Here is a 19,397-nt window from a genome sequence, read left to right as displayed (position 1 = left end):
AGGCACATAGAAATAAGATACATTTTTTTACAATTTACTTATTAAATTATTCACAATTAAGAAAGTTATAAAAAGGTTATTTAATCAAAAATTTTAATTTATTTTATGTTTTTTTTTTGTGTATGGTATTACTTTTGCGCCCAGCATTGTTTGAGTTCTCCCTCGAGCAGAAGACCGCATTTTTCTTGTCAAACATTTCCACATCCAGCTGCAGCCAAACATATTCGCTTATGAGTGCGTGAGTGTCAGTTGAAAATATTCGCAAAAACAAAGGAAAAGCCGGCGAGGCGCAAATTTGTTTGTTATGCCCCGCCCCCTTTTTATGAACTGCGGCCGCGCCCTTGAATTATTTAGTTTAATTTACCAAAGTGCTTTTTCCATAAAGTGATATGTGGCTAATTTGCAAGGACCTCGTTCCCAAGCAAGGGGCGACAAATCGCAGCACGAAGATCAAAAAGGAAAATCTAAAAAAAGGAAAAGGAAACACATGGACAGAAATATAATTTCAATGATTTTCCATTTCGATTTCGTGGGGGTGAAGCGAGGGCCTTAGAGGAAAAACCATTTTAATGATGTTTACACAGTTTGTATGCGCCTGTCAACATCCGCTGTATCTGTGAGTTTCAGAGCTCCCAAGTCCCAGCCTCCGCGCCACATTATATGCTGCTTTATGGCGATTGACTAGAAGTTTTCACTATGCCCGACGGAGTACTTTAGTTGATGACATTATCGCTGCAATACAAAAGGTACTTTTTTCCTGCCACTGCCACTTCATCTCAGTGTTTGTACAGTTTCTTCTCATTCATTCAGCTGGGTTTCGTTTTTTTTCTCCTTTTTTTTCAATGACACTGAGCCACAGGACTTTTCCCCGGCAAATATTGCTAAGCGTCTGCGCGTTTAATGGCCCTTCGTTTTGGGGCAACTTTGATTTGGCAGCGGCAACGGCGGCGGCAGCAGCAATTTTTCATTAATTTGATTGAACCTCAGCCAGCCGAACGGAAATGAGGCAGAACAATTTAATGTCATATTTGTGGCACACACAAAATTGTTTTTATTTGATCTTCGTAGGTATGAACTTGGTTTCAGGAATCGTTTAATTTAAAAGAAACAAGTTTGAACAATAACTAAGGCGATTATGATAATATTTGACCACTTCAAACAGATCTAAAAAGTAGAAATGACACTTGTTAGTTACAATGGGGACTTATAATTTTATTAGGTCATTTTTAGCACCAGCATTTTAATATGGGAAAGTAACAAATGGTACTTAAATTTCTTAAATCAATTGGTCTTCCGCAGTCGCACAAATATATCCGCCTTGCTGGCAACTTGGCAATTATGTCCCAGAATGTTGATGCCACAGAAGGTGTTGCGCCACACAAAGGGAATGCCAAAGCTCCTCACACAACCCTCGGAGACCTGCTTGTTTCTCAGGCAAACGGTATCATTGCCGATGACCACACCATCGGGATCCTTGATTTCACGCCTGCAATCCAAAAGCGAGGACTGCGGAGTGGATTTCTTCTGCAGAATGGTTCCATTCCAGCTCCAGTACTGCAATTCCTCGTTTATCGGCGGTCGATTCTGGCAAATGGGCGGCGGATCCCCAAACTTTTCCCCCAGTTCTTTGCTCAAATGAAGTAGAACTAGCAAATCACTGGCATCTTCAGCTGTGTAATCTTTGGACACAGTGCTCCCTGCGACAGTGTTTGTAGAGCCCTCGGGAAGTTCCAGAGTTATGTTCTCTGTGTACCGCTCTGGCCTGCAATAACCAGCGGTTAAAACCTGTCGCCGATTCACTATGATTCCGCTGCAGATGAGCTTGCCATTACCCATCAGACGCACCAGGTATTCCTCCAAAGGCAGTTTAGCCAGCAAAAGTGTGACGTGGCTAAAACCTAGTAAAGCCAGAAAAAATCTAACCATTTTTAAACCGATCAATAACAAAACTAAATTTAAAGGAATGAAAAGAGGCCTTTTGAATGCCTGAGATTTGACTCGCCTATTTTCAAAGGTAATGGAACCGATTTGAGGAATGATAAGGGGCTTCCTTTATTATAAATTTTAAACGGTATTTACATCTTTTATATAGTAAACCGCCTTGTATTAAATCTTAAAGGTACTGATGGACTCAACCGTGACTGTTTCCGTAGTGACTGGGTCTGTAGCCGAAGTGTGGACGCCAGTCACCATTCTTATAATGCATCTTCAGATGTTTTGTTCCTGATTCGACTGCACTAAAGCTTAGTAAGGCCAAAAGCAAGAATATGCCCACCTTAATCATGGCAATCTATGTGTTAAACTGACTTGTTCTCATATTTCACTTGACTTTTAATGAGAAAATGAAACCGATTCCGACTCTTAATGGATTTATTACGGTATTTAAATATTTTACCGAATTTTTATAGCAACTGTATTGTTTTTATTTTATAATTACAATATTGTATCTTCGATATGGGAGTCCTTAATGATTTCCATGCCTCTTACAGAGAAGTCCAGGGCGTCGTAGACCCTAATATAAAGATCGACTCCTGTGAAGGCGGGGCAGTTATGACCCGCCACGTTGATGCCACATATCTCTTCGTGGTGAATGAGGGGATTCCCAACGGCGTGCTGGCATAGGGCAGTATACTTCATATTCTTCACACAGATCATAGTGCCGGTGGCCACCACTCCCTTGGGATCCTTCAGGCGATGCCGGCACTCCTCGATGGGCTTTATGTACGTTATCTGCGAGTGAATACTGTGGCGACTTCGAATCCAAAGGGGCAACTCAACGGGGCTGTAGTTTTGCAGTTCCATGTCGCAGAGCTTCACTGTGTCGCCCATTACACTGGAGTTGTGGGGGGAATTGGGTAGTTTGATGGCGACCAGCAGAGGATCCGCACCCTTCAGAAAGGTCTTGTTCAGGGGATACCTGAACCCATCGAGGATCTCATCGTCGTACATCTTCATCGAGACCACATCAGGGCTATGGTCGTCGAAACAGGTGGATGCGGTAATCACAAGCTTCTCGGAAATCACAGTTCCCATGCAGATGTACTTGTTGTGTTGATAGATACGAACCATTAGCTCATGGAGCAGCACCTTCTTTCCCGACTTAGTCAACCTCACCACGGGCTCCTTGGAGGTGCCAAAATGTACACTACCATTTGAAGCACCTGGTACCGCCTCAGCATCATTTTTCGCATGATGAGTTCTCTTGTAGTCCATTTGGGTTTTTGGATTGTGCTGCGCCTTATAGCCGCCCAACATATAGCGATGGTAATGTATTTGGCCTGATACCGACCTATTTCCTAGGACTACAAGTTCCAGGATTACAAATCCTAAAATCCAGAGTGGACGTAGCATGTTGGCTGAAGAAATCCGCTGGTACTGTCTATATAATATTTTTCAATTTGCGATAAAGTTACATAATCTATTTGAGACGCCTACAATTGATTTTCAATGCCAATTACGGTATATTTGTAATGAAAACAAAAATATTAACTTCTACCATTTATTTAAACAAACTTTTATTTTTGTAGCTAAGAAGAATACAAATATGTTCCCTATGTCTCTCAGAAATTATCCTTATCAAATCAAGCCCATATCCTTAGTTGTGTTTTCAACAGAACTAATAATATTCGGGAGCTTGTTCAACATGGTGCTCAATTGAGGCCCTGTCATCATCAGGGGTTCCACCATTGAGGGCACTGTCGAAGGGAATTTGGGGAACATGGGCGCCAACATAAATATTGGGTTCTCTATCGGCCAAGGACTGGAGCAGAGGTGAAAGCGGACCCTTCAAAGAGGTATTATAGGGACCCGAGCCAGTGAAAGCCCTCAGTGCGTCCGTGGCCATCTGGATGAATGGTATTACTACCCTGATCGGTAGGTATATGTCCATGTTGGTGGTGTCATCGTCCTCGTCGCAGTGCTCTCCATATATATTAACCCCCACCAGCTTGTTATCCACCAGTAAGGGATCTCCGGGTCGGGTGCTGCAGGTGCTCTTAATCGAGTGCTTCTTGTTCCTCACACAGAAGAAGTCCGGCTCGAAGGTGGACACATGGAATAAGTCCTTGAGACCGTAGTGGACATGGCAACGATCGTGGTCGAAAACCCGGGTGTTGTAAAGAGTGACCTTATAAGTAGGTGGTCCCAAAAAGGCCATCTTAACGTCATCACCCATTTTGGGTTTACGGCGATTCAGGGGAATATACCGATATTTCGTCCTATCGAGCTTCTCGGCCAGGGCGAGCAGGGCCACATGGTTGATGAAGTGCTTATCCCGGTTCACCGGCATGAAGAAGGCCTTGACCTGGTGGGGTTCCGTATTCGGCGCGAAATCAATGGCAGTCAGTATGGTCATTTTCTTCGCAGTAAACTCGTAAGTCGCATCTACTCCCGTGGCAAAGAAGCAGTGCGTCGATGTGATGACCATCCTGTGAGAGATCAGAGCGCCTGCACAGATCACAGATCCCTCGTTCAAGACATTTACGTAGTACGACACGTCCTTTGCGGCATCAAAAGGAGTCCTGGTGCGGGTTTCTAAAGTTCTCGATTTGCCCCGATTCTCGAGAGCCTCTCGATTGTAGTCCACGTGTTTACTGGAGCTGTGGGCACGATTGCGGTACGTAGGACGATGGTAGTTTTCAACGTATCTCTTTATCCACATGGAAGCACTATAGTCCAGCCCCACGATGAGCAAAATGCATGTGATTGGGAGACGCATTTTGAAACAAAACTGGCGGTAAGCTGGGGAAATGATGGGGTTTCACCATGGTAAAGGGGATTTCGTCAACTTACTTCATTAGATTCACTTTAAGCATAAAAAATTATTCACTTTAAAAAAGGTTGTGCAGAATACTTAGGTTATAATAATATAAAATCTAATATATTTTATTTTCGTTAACAAAAAATTCCTTCTATTAATGTTTATTACTTTTTCAATTATTTTTTGACCAAAATATACAAAATTTAGATTTATAAATATTTACTAAAATTAGAAGAAGTATATTTTCTGTAATATTTTCCTTTATAGTTATTTTTCCAAGTGCACCCTTCGAAATATTAATTAAAAATTTAGACGAAAGCCAATCGGCAGACTCATCTCGCACTTCTCTCTCCTATAATTCCGAGAAGGTCCTTTATTTGCCGTGTCTGTCATTGTTTTGGCATTTGCACTTTTTTCCAGACTTTCTTTGAGGGAATTGGTGATATTGCTGGTATTTCGACGATGAGTATGTGCTCTGGAGTGCGGCTGCACATTGAATTATAAACCAGGCATCAATGGCCGTCATTTAACTCTTGCCTTTTGCCGCCTGCCATCGAGGCAGACAGCCGAGTGGACCGAGTGGAGCGTCCTGACAACGCCAGACGACATTGTACCGGACATGAAAGGCTTGAAAGGTACGAGTATATAAGCGAGATGGCTGGGAAAAAAGGCGGCGTACAACGGAGGACATAGATAATTAATTTGCTTTGATTACAGTTGTCTGGCTCGGGGCTCGGGGGATGGGGTTGGGCGAAAAGAACTGATTCAGAATCAGAATCAGGCCTTGGCTTTGGCTTCGGCCATGGCTTCCACTTCTGAAGTGGACCGTCTGACTGGCAGACGGAAATTGAAGTGTTTGTAATGTATGCACCGCCTGCGGCAAGAAAACGGATGAGCCAAAGGCATTTCCAGCCGACGCTCCTCTTGAATCTCTGGCGTCGACAGCAAAAAGTGACAGCCATGTCGGCAGGCAGTGCGTCTAATTGATGGCCAGCCAAAGGCTTTTCCATGCAAATACATAGTGCGGGGCGGGCGGGTTCTGGATTTCCGCAGGAAGAGAAACCAGGAGCCAGGAACGGCTGCCGGGTCGGGTTCGCTCATCAATTATTTAAAATATGTTACACTTGGCACATAACTTGACTGACAAACATGTGTTTTCTGCTGCCCTGTAAGCCGAGCCGACCGGCCGTAATAGCTGGTCATTATGTTTATGGGCCAACGCCAGGGGACTAAAGGACGAAGGCTGGCATCGGGAGGGGGTTCAGCCCACCTGGCTCGGGCAACAAAAAAAAGGATATCCAACGGCCTTGTCGAAATTTATGCGTACGTGCCCGGCTGAAAAACGTGGCCGACGACAAGAAACCTCGGGTCATTTATTATTAGCTGTAAAACGCGTGCTGGAGATCCGGTTGGCTTCCGGATTTTAGTGCTGCTACGAGCTGCCTGCCATCCAATAAATAATCTCCATTGGCTGAGCGCCAAATCTGAAACAAAAGACGGGTCGCAATTTGATTAAGGATGGTCTAAACGTAATCCCCTCTTATTAAGTTTCTGGGTTTTGTTTGAATAAAGGAAGTAGTTAATAAATTTTAACTTTTTTAGGAGTTGCTTTAAACAGTTTTGAGGTAATCAATTCATAACTTGAGATACTTCTATATATTTGTCGGCCAATTCTCTAATAAGGGTCAAAAATTAAACCCATTTTCATGTTCGATTTTTCCGCATTTTATGAGCTTTTTAACCCATTCTCATGTTCGAGTTTTCTTTATTTCAAGGGTATTTTTAGTACCGGACCCCAAAATGGAACTTCTTTATTCTACAGCTTGAGTTATTATTAACCGATTTTGTTATGGGATATTTAATTTAATTTGTAATTAGGTACTCTAAATATCTACATTAATATATTTCTTATAGGCGAGGGTAAAAAATTCAACCAACTTTCTTGTTCTATTTTTACCCAGTTCCAGGAGCTTTTAATACCGGACTCCAAAACTGCACTTCTTAACTCTATAACTTGAGGTATTGTGTACCGATTTTTATGTAAGATACCTCATTGAATTTGTAATTGAATTCCCTAATGATCTACATTAAAATATTTATTTTTCGAGAGGGTCAAAAATTTCACCCATTTTCATGTTCGATTTTTCAGCATTTCCAGGGCCATTCAGTACCGGACCCCGAAACTACACTTCTTAATTCTATAACTTGAGGTTTTGTGCACCGATTTTAATGTGGGATACCTCGTTGAATTTCTAATTGAAATCTTTAATCATCCACATTAAAATATTTCTTTTTCGAGAGGGTCAATAATTTCACCCATTTTCATGTTCGACTTTTTAGCATTTCCAGGGGCTTTCAGTACCGAACCACAAAAATTCACTTCTTAACTCTATAACTTGAGGTTTTGTACACCGATTTTGATGTGGGATACCTCATTGAATTTGGAATTGAATTCTCTATCATCTACATTAAAATATTTATTTTTCGAGAGGTTCAAAAATTTCACCAATTTTCATGTTCGATTTTTTAGCACTTTCCAGGGGCATTCAGTACAGGACTCCAAAACTGCACTTCTTAATTCTATAACTTGAGGAATTGCTGACTGATTTTGATGTAAGATATCTTTTTGAATTTGTTATTGAACTCTCTAATCATGTACATTAAAATATTTCTTTACACGAGACTAAAAATTTTAGCCCATTTTCATGTTCCATTTTTCCGCATTTCTTGTTTAACATTACATAAAAATCAATACGCTCTTCTATTCTACAGGGCAACTCTAACCTTTCCATCAAAACTAAGCCCCAATTATTTAACTACTTTAAGGGTAGATTTCCAACAGGGCGCTGTTTAAGTTTTATGCGAACGCTGTCGACGGCAAATTAAATGTCACTCACACGCCATGTAAGCCGAGCAAAGATTTTGCAGCTCATTATGCAGCATGACGCAATGAAAAACACAGGAACAGTGGGCGACGAGGATCCTGGAGGGTTGAGCTTATTTGAATTTACAAGTTGCCAACGACTAATGGCAAATTCAATTTCGAGCAGAGAACACTTTAAAAGCAATCAAAGGCAGTTGCCGACTCGGTGGATGCGAATGTGAATGTGGATCTGCACAACTCAGATGGATCTCTGGCCGGGATTTGGATTTGGCTGCAGGGTCAGCTGTGCGAGTACATTTGTCTTGTGCTGTTTTCGAGATGGACACGGCAAAAGGGAGCACAAGGGAGCCAAACGAAGCAATGGACACGAACTGCCGGCGGCTGAACTGGGCGAAAAAAGTGGAGCAGGACGAAGGAGCGATCTCAGTTCTTCGTCTTTGATTGCACTGGCTCTTCTTCTCCGCCTGTCTTCTACTCAAGCACAGTTCGTTGCACATTTGAACATACCCTCAGAAAATAAATGCAAATTTAGCCATGGCAAACACACACAGCCAGGAACACATTGGCCATAGACAAGGACTACTGCTCCTTTTGTTGCCGCCGCCGCTGCACATTTCCCGAACGCCAAAGCGCTGCTCTATTTTCCCGGTTTCCACTGCTGCTCCTTCCCCGTCCGCCCTCCCCTGCGCTTTCAACATATTTGTATAAATTTTCGATTTTCTGCTTCAATAGTCTGCAGAGTCCGGAGTTCTATAGCCATAGCTCCATGGCTCGCTCCCCCTCACTTTGTTTATGTCTCAAGAATTCAATATTTTTTCAAACTATTTCAGCTGTTTTTCTCGCACTTGCTTTGTTGTTCTGCAGCTCGATATGTGTATACAGGCAGCGTTACTGGCAAGGGATTAAAGACGAGCAGATGGATAAGCCTGGTGGAGGCGCCTTTAAACTCGATATGTATCTGTTACAACTTACCTTTCACTCTCCCATTTAATATGCTCATTAAATTTTATTGCTTCTATATAGTTCTAGGTCCCTCACAGCACGCAGAACTCGTTTAGCTTTGGCAGGTACGTGCTTAAACGCTGCCTCCTGCCGTTTGCTACTTAATGGCTAATTAGTGGTATAATTTACACCTTAATGACTGTACAACAATGCCCAGGCAGCTCGGGCTGGCTGGCTGCTCCTCCAGCCAAGAAGCCACAGCCGAAAGCAGCCAGGGGAGCTGCTCCCGAGCTATCTAGTTTAATCCCAGCACCTTGTAGGCTCCTGCTCCCGCTGCTGCTCCCGCTCCTGCTCCAGCTCCTGCTCCTGCTCCTTAAATCTCCTCCCCCGGCCACATTTTATCGCCCGGCTCATACGTATGTGCTGTGCTTTATGTGCAAATCAGCGTCCATTAATAAAGACAGCTAGCGAAACGTTACGCATACGCCGCGTTGCATTAATCACAGCCAACGATACGTTGTCCTGGGCCGCAGCGTGTTAATTTCATCGCAAATGCCTTTTCCAGTATGAAAATTTATGTATGCCATTTTAGACAGTTTGATTTATGACCCCCCTCGGTTCGGCTGTGAATCGAATTTTGGTGAATTTATTTCACGGCTTCAGTCGTTAATAGGAATTCATTCAATTTATTAGCACAAAAACTTTAAAACTGTGCCATATAAATGCATTCATAAAAACCCGTAAAGTATGAATACTTATCAATTTATTTCTCGCCAACCAAATTGATTGACTTGCATGCGAGGCGATGGAAAAAATATGTTGTCACGCACTCGGAAATTATTCAAAATGACACAGCTGACACAATGCGAGCTTGTGTGCACCTGACAAAGTCGAACCCGAAGCCAAAAGCGAAACTCCACGGGTGGCAGTGCAATTTGCAAATTGCCATAAAGCTGCAATTGTGTCAAATATTTTAATGCAATAAGGGTCGACGCAGCACGATAGCAGCATGCATTTTACATTCGCCGAACCAACGGCGACGAATCCCTTCTGAAAAGACCACATACTAATGGCAGCGCCACGCTGCGTATACGCAATGCGTCAGCAATGACATCAGCAGTCGCCCGTTTTCAGATGGGTTCGCATTAAAGTCGAGTTGCCATCGGAAAGCTTATCGTCGGGGCAATTTCGCTCAAAAGATCAATTACGAACGGCCATAAATCCGTTTAGAAGCACACAAAATCTAAGCGGCACCCCTAAATAAAATAAAAATCGGGCGGATAAAAAACTAAGGCAGCAATTCAATTTTTATTCTCTATTTTTTATTTACGGCTTCGACTGTGCGGTCCTTAAACCAAAACTCCAAAAATATATTTTTGGCCAGCAGAACGACAAGGACAATCGGCAGCGCGTTAAAAAACAAGCGAAAATATTACAACATTTTAATAGCGAAAATGAAGATTTATTGCCCACGACGACGACAGCGACGGATGACGACGCCAAAATGCCACGAAAAAAAGCGGGAGCTCAACTAAAAAGCGCGCTTAAAACAAAAGTAAAGCAAAGAGCCACTGACCGGCGAAATCGGAAGCCGTAAATGCTGGAAATCATTCAAGTAATCGACGAGGAAGGGCTGCGTAAACATGATAGTTTAAAGCTAATCGTTTAATATTCCCATTTTTTATGGTATATGAAATAACATTTATAGAGCCATGAATGTGAAAATAAATCAGACTAGGTCTAGACCAATGTGAATTAATATAATAACACATTAATGTAGACTTAAAATGGGATCTTTATGAAAGTAATTTTTCAATCTATATAAGTTATTATAATCAAAAAGCTAAATAATAATTATTATAAAAACATATAATAAGTTTACCAAAAAGAAGAGACTACTAACTTTGATTATCCATAAAAATTATATTAAAATAAAAAGATAACTTTTTCTTTATTTGTGTTTTATTATCTTGAAAAAATTTATACAATTGCTTATGTTCAACAAAAACGGTTTTTTTTGTCATGAGGTTGCATTTTAAATTTAAAAACTATTTTTTAGGTACCTTGCAGAGCTTATCTACCTCTTATATTTTAAAATGCCCTGGGTATTGGGCTGTGAAAAAAAGTGCAAAGTGTAAAAATCGCTGCCGCATCACGTCACGTCAGCCGCATGATAGACCAGTCAGGGAGTTGACCGCTCCGCCCCCTTCGTCCAGTGGGCGTGTCCAGTCGGGAGACCCCAGTTCCCGAATCCCCGGATCACCACAACCGATTCCCGATTCCCTTATCGCGGCCATAGTTGCCGCCATTGTGTTGCTGATGGTGCTACCTCCTCACTTAAAAAAAATCTTACATAATCCTAACATTTCGGTTTTATTATAAAATATTTTTTTTAAGATTAAAAACGTTTAGAGTAAATATGCCTTACATTATGTCTAATTACTTATACCCTGACCAAAATATTTTTAAACTAAACAATCAAAATTATTGTATTAAGTATGACGTGGTTGATCCTGTTGTTATACATTATTCTACTTTTATACAATATTCTATTTATGCTACATATGTTATTATTGCTCAAATTAGGCCATAGAATTTAATATATTTTGTATTGTGTCGCCAGATAAGTATCTTGGAATATGAAGTGGTATTAATATTATATATATTTATTTTAAATACTATATTTTTTTCAGTGCTCTTGCTGCCGCCCGAGCCTAGCGCACGTCGCAGTTTGTTAGCTGCATGCCGGGCCGAGCCAAACCGTCCCCAAAAGCGCCGTCGTCCCATTGTTTGCCCGCTGCGCCCACTGTGCACACACAACTGGGCGTGTCCAATCAAAATATGCAAATGTTTTATCCGTAAAACGTCGCTTTGATGGAATTTCGGCACATTTCGCACACTCGCACACTCAGTTGCTCCAGCTGCTGGGCCGCTGTTGTTGTTTGCTTTGGTTTGGCTTGGCCGCGTTTGCCTTGTTTTGGTTGTTTCCCCCATTTTTTCTATACGTTTTTTTAAAGAGGTGGGTGGGTGGCGGTGTCCTAAACTCGCCCCCCGACAAATTAGCAGTAGTTTGACGGGCACACGTCAATCAGCGAGCGGGCCACGTTGCCTGATTTATATGCATAAATTTTCGCGTGCGGTTTGAGCCAGTTTACGGACGCTTTAATTTAATGTTGCCAACATTTGCGCGTCATTTTTGGTCAACCGTTTTTCAATAGTCATTCCCGGTAATGGGGGCGTGGCAGGAGGGCAGGCCGGCCAACAGGCAGGCTGATGATGAGCTGCTCTGCTGAAATGTGAAAATGTGAAAGCTCATTACTGCGGCTAGGACGGGGGGCGTGGCCAGCTGCCTTGCGGGTAATGAATTTATGATATTACTGGTCAGGCCAATAGTTGGGCCATAATCCATGGGCAAGTTTTCGGGGACCTGAGCAAGAATGGCCTGCCTTTGGCCTTCGAATCGGTTTGCTAGAGCAATTGAACTTTTTACTCCACAGATGGCGTTTAAAAATTAAAAATAAAATATTTATTTTAACAATTATCATATTTTACCATTAAAAAGATAAACTAGTATAGTTTTTGTTTTAAGCTACAAAACTTTTAACCATTTTTGACCATTTTAAATTGAGGAAATCCCTTTAAAATCTAACATATACTAAGAAAACAAGACTGTATTCTTTAATGACCGCACAGTTCGGCATTCTCAGGACGAAGACCCCCAGGTAGGGACCAAAAACTCGAACAATATCGGTGTGCCATTGTAATTACGAAGTAACTCAATAAACAGATGGCATTTGAATTACTGTTTGGCGAAACTGCATGCAAATTGCAATTAGTTTCTGTTTTGCATTTGCCATTATTATTGAATTTGGACTAATGTGCAAATACCATTGGCCGTCCAGCACTCATCGTCGTTCAGCATATATGCATAGTTCGGCTGCCCGACAACCTGTAACTCAATCAATGGTCAATGCGGTTAAATTGCGGCGCACAAAGGGCTCTGCTTAAAGGTCCGATGTGTTCAATTCCATCATTGATTCACAATGCACACACTCTTTTTGTTTTGCCAATTAGAGTGGGTTCGCATGGCACCCGCTGAAAGTTCCGATATCACCTCATTAAAATTGGTAAACCCAAGCGCGCAGACACACAGACACTTCCGTTCTGGCTGAAATGAAATTTATAATGACAGCTACAGCAAACAAACAAACAAATCATACCCCCAACCCCCGTGAGCCGACCCGGCCAACAGTTATGGGCAAAAGTTGAACGATACAACTAGAATATAATCGGCCAGGACCTGCGGCATGGCTCCTACATATATGCATGTATTCAATATCTAAGTACCGATCCGTGTAGTTCTCGCCATCCTGTGTGCTCGTTTGTTTGTTTTAATTAAAATTACAGAGCCATGTTCCGCCTTTGTTGGCCACTCTCTCACTTGTCCCCCTGCCTCGGCTGCCGCTTTTTTAGTAAATAATTTATATTCAATTTTCAAATAAATTGCAAACAAAAATAGTTGGACAAACAAACGGCTGCCAGGCCACCATGGGCTGCATTAAGCAATTGAAGTTTGTAAGGCCAACAGACGTCGAATAAAAATGTAATTGAAATGCAAAATTTAAATCCACTAAAAACAAGATAGTCATTTTTAATTATTATTTATTCAATAACTTAATTTGACAATTGATTTTCAATTGTCCCATTGTGCTGGACCGAAAATTGTGTGTGTTTTCCATGGACATTGTCTGCGTTTAGTGGCAGTGGGGATTATTATAATTGTGTAAGCTATTTAAGCATGATAAACACACGGTGTCACACTCATTTGCCTGGGTGTGTGTGCCGAAGCGGGGGGGGTGGGGGGTTGGAAAAACACACACTCTCCCCCGCCCCCCTGGGAGTGTGTGATTGTGACGCGTGTGGTCGGCTTTGATATGGCATTTTCGTGTATGCGGCCTGACCAGTAAGCCGGAATCTCCAAAACTCTCGCTGTCCACGGAAACTTTCCGATTCAAGTGTCAAATTAGCAGAGCAAGCCGAACCGAACTGAAGCCCTTAAATATTAACTCTTACTTAAAAATGTACACAGCTCGCCTGGTTACCAATTAAACTAAAGTGTTGCGTTTTCGCCATCGCAACCCATCTAGAAGCCGGAATCCCCAGCTCGACCGCAGCATGCACACAAACTTCAAACTGCAGCTAGATAAACAGTCCGCCCTCACAGGCGCAAATATTGATAGTCTAACACAAAAGTTTTATGCACTAAAAGAACGCCTAGCAGAGCGGGGGAGTCCCCTGTATTCCCGGTATCCGTATCCCAGGATCCCTGCAAAGTCAATTTTCACCCAAGTCGACGTTAGTTGAAAAGTTAGCAACACAAAGTGAGGAGCGTGGGCTAACGAAAAAAAAAAAAAAAAAAAAAAACGTTCAGAAAACTCAAAAAAAAGAACACACAAAAAGAAAATGAAAGCCGAAACGTAAATTTTTATCTCTGCGCGGTGCAGTGCAAAAAGGTTTCGAGTGCAAAATAAAGTTACTTTGGCAATGCGATGCATCAAACCGCAAAACAAGATAATTTCAACGGTAAATAAATCACAGCCACGAGTGCTGGTGCAGTGGGTGGTGCCGTGGGTGGTGCAATCAGTGGGGGGTGGTGCTCCTGAGGGGTACTACCCACACGGTTCACTGCCTTGCCTCTTTCGAGTGAAATTCAGCTCCCCAAAGTGAAACAACTGAAAAGTTGCAGGTGCACACGGAGAAGATTGAGGCCTCAAAGAGTCAGGAGTTTTCGAAAATTATATTACCAAAAGAGTAAGTTTACACTTCTAGAACGAGATTGAAGTCTAAGGACTTTTAAATTTTAAATAGTTATACATTTTTATTTCAGAAAAATATCATTAGTTAAAATACCATCCTATCTACATAAGAAATATTAAATGATATTATTTTTTTTTGTTTCCAGAATAGAATTTCAAAAGTTGTGCCGAAAAATAATAATACAGCACTTGTAAACTATATTTTTTTTGATTATATATTTATTTAAGAAAAAAAGAGCAGACACATAATAACTAATTTGTTAGGAATTTTGTTAATAAACGTTAGAGTTATTTTGATATAACTCTGTAATATTTGCTATAATACCATGCTGTCAAAATAGTTTCCTTTGGATTATACCTTTTCTTAAGTGTAGTCTGGCAGGCAAATCCAGAGCCGAATCATTCCATTACCACCTTGGGCAACACTCGCGCGTGTTGCACAAAAAGCTGATTAGTTGCCATTGTGGCTCACACCGACACAGCACCGCACACAGGTGCACTCTCAGCCAGGTGAGACTACTCCTAGGTGTTGCAAATGCTGTACCCCCTTCGGAAACCCGCGGATTATCCCAATTCACGCGATTCCCAGCTCGCTGGCATTGCACTCTCCTTTATAGCGAACTTATAGAATCGGTTCATCATCAGCATGTGAGCATTTAATTGGTTCGAATGCACTCAATGAACCTCCGATCCGATTAGCTGAACTAAGCCAAGCACCTTTGTCACTTATTATTAGGCGAGGCTAGGGAAAGCCGGATTATTATCTAAGGACTCTGCAGCTTAGTAGGGCAGGCAGCGTGGGCAATAAAAAGCCGTGATTCAGGGCTAAGCACCGGAGTGGAAACAAAGAAACCGGGTAGGGTAATAAATAAAGTGGCCTTGTTACCGCTGCAAAAAGGTGTCACACCCCCCAACGAGGCATTGCAGCCTGCAGCGAGTGCTTAAGCCAAAGTTGAACTTTAAGTAGTTGCCACCGTAAGACGCTGCCACTTGCAGGCCAAAAAGTCGGGGAATCCAAGCCGAACAGTAGCATATTGCTCTCTATATGGACTGGCAGGGGAAACCATCATCCACTTTCTCACTTTCTTACTTTCCTCACAAAAAGTGAGCAAAACTTTTCCATTATTTTTATCTGCTTCACATTTTCAAGCAGCAAAAACTTTGATGCTGTATGCAAAAATAAAAACACAGTCCGCAAGCAGGGAAAACAAAACCAAAAATTAAATACAATTTTTTTTTCCACAAAGCTAAAGCAGATTTTCATATATAAATATATATGGGTTGGTATATACAGATATAGCCCGGCTAAGACCTTCCCCAAACTGTTATTGTTGCTGGCCGGGCCAATTCAAAGCCCCCTCGGGCTGGTGTCTTTGGCATTTTATTTAGTTTGTTATTTGTTCATACTTAAGTGTGTCGCCAGCGTCTTGTATTGGTTTTATTCGAAAAACTTGTCGTATGTCGTCCTCGAATCGAAGAGGAGAGAAGAAGCTGCCCAAGACAATAACCCAGGGAGACCGCCAGCCCCATCCATAGCCACTTCCACATCCGCAAACACTGATTTCAGATCCCCATCCGTGTAGTATAAGCAAAGTAAGTTGCTGAGTAGATTACGTTTTTGTTACGTCCGCCTGCCTGCCATTGTCTTTAAGTTTTTGCCATCCTTTATGGGCAACGAGGTCCCCAACGAGGTCCCCAGTGACCCTGTAAACTTCAAATTGCTACAAGTGACACATCCCATCCCAGTCCATTCCACCCCATCCTTTCGATCTCCCGAGTATCCTTGCCTTGCAGGACAATGGTCAGGTGAGTATGAGTTCGATTTGGCCTGTCTCGGTCTCAGTCTCGTTGCCAAAAGCGCCTTCAATGACACAAAGCTGGCGAAAAAATCGAAAGATAAACAAATTCGAACAATGTCGTATGTAATTTAAACACTTGTCTCCGGATGTTGCTGCTTGTTTTTTGGCACTGTTACAGACATCTAAGCTGTGTCCTTTTAAAAGGATGAACATATTCAGTCTATAAATATCAAGTTTTATTCTTTTGACTAAATTAGAGAATTTTTGATGTAAAATCTTAAAAAAAAACACATTTTATCGAATACCAAAAGTCACCTATGACATGTCACTTGTATAGAAAGTAATAAAAGTATTAGTATTTACAGCATTAAATGTACATCGCAGTACATTGATTAAGTTAGTTGTTATTCATTATTAATGAAGTATTTAAACATCATATTATATTCATTTCGTTTTTAATCGGTTTCCAAGGGCCCTAGCTTTCATCTACTATCACTTATTTCCCCATTCTTCTGCGTAACCCACTTTTATGTGGGTTTTCTGGTCTGCTGCACTCATCCCAAACAAATACATGGGAATATTTTGCCTGGCTACTCGGAGGCAATTCAATATGGGTGAAATTCCGCGGGCTGGGGAACCAGGCAAAGACGTAAATCCCCTGGGCCGTACACATGACATGCCGTGCCATGCCTAAACCATATTTTGTGCCACAGTCATGTAAGTACATAATTCAACAAAATGTTAATTTAATTAAATTATGAATATGAAATTTTCGGTGGCTGCCTTGCCTTGTGTGTCAGGTGCAGAGGGGGGCGCTGAAATGGCACTGGAAATGGGGGGCGGGACCAATTTGAATGGCACCAAGAACTCAACGCGCTTCGACTGAACAAATTCATTTATATTTCGCACACGGGGGCGACTCCGGCTTTTTGTGTGGGTGTGTGTGTGCCAGCTCCGAGTGCGCAAACACTGGGTAACTGGGATCCGAAAGCTGGAAACTGAATACTAAAAACTGGGAACCAACCCAATAACGATACGGCCAGCCATACAGAGTGTGGCCCAAAGCCGCATGTACGCCATATACGCCATGTGAGCCAGAAGGCAGCATGACCAACAGCAGCCATTGCCACATGTTGATTTTGCAAACTGAAATTATATAATGCAATGCCTGGTAAACAAGCCGCGGCACACATGACTGCATAAATAAACTGAAATTCGAAGAAAACAACATCATTAAAGTATTCCCTGGGCCCAGGCAGCACAGCGGCGGCAAACATGGAGCAAATGTGTAGTTACGCTCCAGCCCCCCCTCTAAAAACCAAAAGCACATATATATATTTTCGGGGAAAAATATAGAAATACACGTGGGGACCACCGCAGCCAGGCTAATATCAGCCAAATCCAGAATTACTAAAAACCAAATGTGCAGCCGCATTATAAACATGCAGCAAGGCAGTTACTAAAAATAATGAGCCCGCTGACTGAGTGTTTGGTCAGCAGCAGTAAAGGAAGCATTTCGTGAATGGAGCCAGTGCACTGGGAAAAAAAAGGTACTAGGTAAGTATTTAAACAAAAATATTCACGGAAAAACAATGAGACATATAGGTAAGTGGTACTCTGGTCTTAGTAACCATGTTTAGATACGAATCTCTTAGAGAATCATTCATAATCTTATAAAAGATTGCATTTTTCTAAGAACATTTTCTTTACTTTTTATTAAAATAAAATATTAAAAAAAAGGTATTTGGCAATAATTTTATTGACCATTTAGTTTCTAAGTTAGTCATGTTTTGTTAAGAACTCGAATATGAAAGGAAACAAATTTTATAGACACAATATGTTAAATATTAACTATAGAAAATCTTTGATATGCCATATCGTAAATTTATTCCCTCTGTGGTTCAGATAAAAAAGTTGAACTAAATCCAAATTAAATTTAAATGAGAAAATACTCTCTAATTTGCAGTGTAAGTGCATCGCTGAAATTAATGAAATTTTAGATTGAAAAGTGCGAAATTCACTTGAAATTTGCAATTCGCCAGTTCGGTCAGTTGATTTCCGTTAGGGAGCTGAAATGAGATCCGCTGGCAGCCGGCGGAGCAGGCGAGGAGCAGCATTACTAAGGAATCGAGTTGCTGAGCCAGGCCAAAAGCTATCGGTGCAAAATCTGCGTGGCCAGCACAATGCGAAAAACACCCAAAGTCCCTATCATAAATTCAATTTTTTTATGTGGCTGCTAAGACAAAACGCCAAGAGTTGACATTAAGCAGCCGGATGACGGAGACTCCTCGGACGGCCCAGGACAACTCGGAGGACTTGCTCGGGACTCCCAGGACTCCGCCTCGACGGCACTGACAGCGATGACGACAAGTGGGAGAGGACATCAAGTGAAATGCAACCGAGGCATCGGCTTCGGCTCCAGAATCAGCTTCAGATTCAATGCGCGTGACAGAAACCACAGGGCTGTCAGCAGGGCAACCATTACCCCAGGACCCAGCCTCCTTCGTTTGACATGGAGCTCTGGGCAGGATGGGATGGTCATGGGATTGTCAACTGTAGATGGTGGATGGTATCTGCTAGATGGTATCTGCTAGATGGTTGCTGCCCCCTTGTAACTGCAACTGTAACTATATATGGCAGCGTTCTTATTGTGGGCCCACTGCTCGCTGTGCATTTGTAAGAGAGCTTTTCGTAAATTGATCCAATTTATGCTTATTTTATGGCAAATTACGGACGAAGGAAGCGAGACTCCCAGCAGAGTTGCCACTGGCCACTGACACCGCAGGGAGATCTGCTCGCCCAAGGACCTGATTAAAGGGGCTTTAGGTATCCACATCGTCAGCATCATTTTAAATCAAATATTTCAGTTAAAACAGTTTTGTACCATTGGGGAATAAATAAAAATATATCTTTTGAAAACAACTGAATCTATGATCCCTTTACCCTAAATAATTCCTAGCTTAATTTTTAATTAAATAACTCTGTTTGAGTACCATCATCATGCTGGTTTTAGATTATTTAAACAACCTATTTTCTTATTTATTTTCCAAACAATTTCATTGACATTTTAGTAGAAATTTCGTTGATTTTATTTGTCAAAAAAAGTTATGATTTTGATTCAATTTCAATATATAAATGCAAACTTCAATAAATGATTTATTAAAATTCGTGATGGCTGCATTTTTCTAAAGCCTGTC

The 19,397-nt window shown here is 41.7% G+C and overlaps 3 protein-coding genes across 3 annotated transcripts; all 3 read right to left on the bottom strand.

Moving 5' to 3' along the window:
- Positions 1-1,191: 1,191 nt before the first annotated feature.
- Positions 1,192-3,371, bottom strand: LOC108024383 (seminase). The gene has a single exon (XM_017094287.3). The coding sequence runs from the start codon at positions 3,349-3,351 to the stop codon at positions 2,434-2,436; it is 918 nt and encodes a 305-aa protein (XP_016949776.1). The 5' UTR covers positions 3,352-3,371; the 3' UTR covers positions 1,192-2,433.
- On the bottom strand, positions 1,282-1,926 carry LOC108024302 (uncharacterized). The gene has a single exon (XM_017094204.1). It carries the CDS (start codon positions 1,924-1,926, stop codon positions 1,282-1,284), a length of 645 nt encoding a protein of 214 aa, XP_016949693.1.
- Positions 3,372-3,485: 114 nt separating the features above from the next.
- Positions 3,486-4,736, bottom strand: LOC108024424 (uncharacterized). The gene has a single exon (XM_017094341.3). It carries the CDS (start codon positions 4,715-4,717, stop codon positions 3,617-3,619), a length of 1,101 nt encoding a protein of 366 aa, XP_016949830.1. The 5' UTR covers positions 4,718-4,736; the 3' UTR covers positions 3,486-3,616.
- Positions 4,737-19,397: the final 14,661 nt, after the last annotated feature.

This window comes from Drosophila biarmipes, chromosome 3R (genome assembly GCF_025231255.1).
Source record: "Drosophila biarmipes strain raj3 chromosome 3R, RU_DBia_V1.1, whole genome shotgun sequence".
Classification (NCBI taxonomy): Eukaryota; Metazoa; Arthropoda; class Insecta; order Diptera; family Drosophilidae; genus Drosophila; species Drosophila biarmipes.
This window is presented reverse-complemented; position numbering and strand designations above follow the sequence as displayed.

What these genes read in the sequence shown, in the direction of transcription:
- LOC108024383 (XM_017094287.3), bottom strand. Translation starts at nt 3,351, where the DNA reads ATGCTACGTCCACTCTGGATTTTAGGATTTGTAATCCTGGAACTTGTA.
- LOC108024302 (XM_017094204.1), bottom strand. Translation starts at nt 1,926, where the DNA reads ATGGTTAGATTTTTTCTGGCTTTACTAGGTTTTAGCCACGTCACACTT.
- LOC108024424 (XM_017094341.3), bottom strand. Translation starts at nt 4,717, where the DNA reads ATGCGTCTCCCAATCACATGCATTTTGCTCATCGTGGGGCTGGACTAT.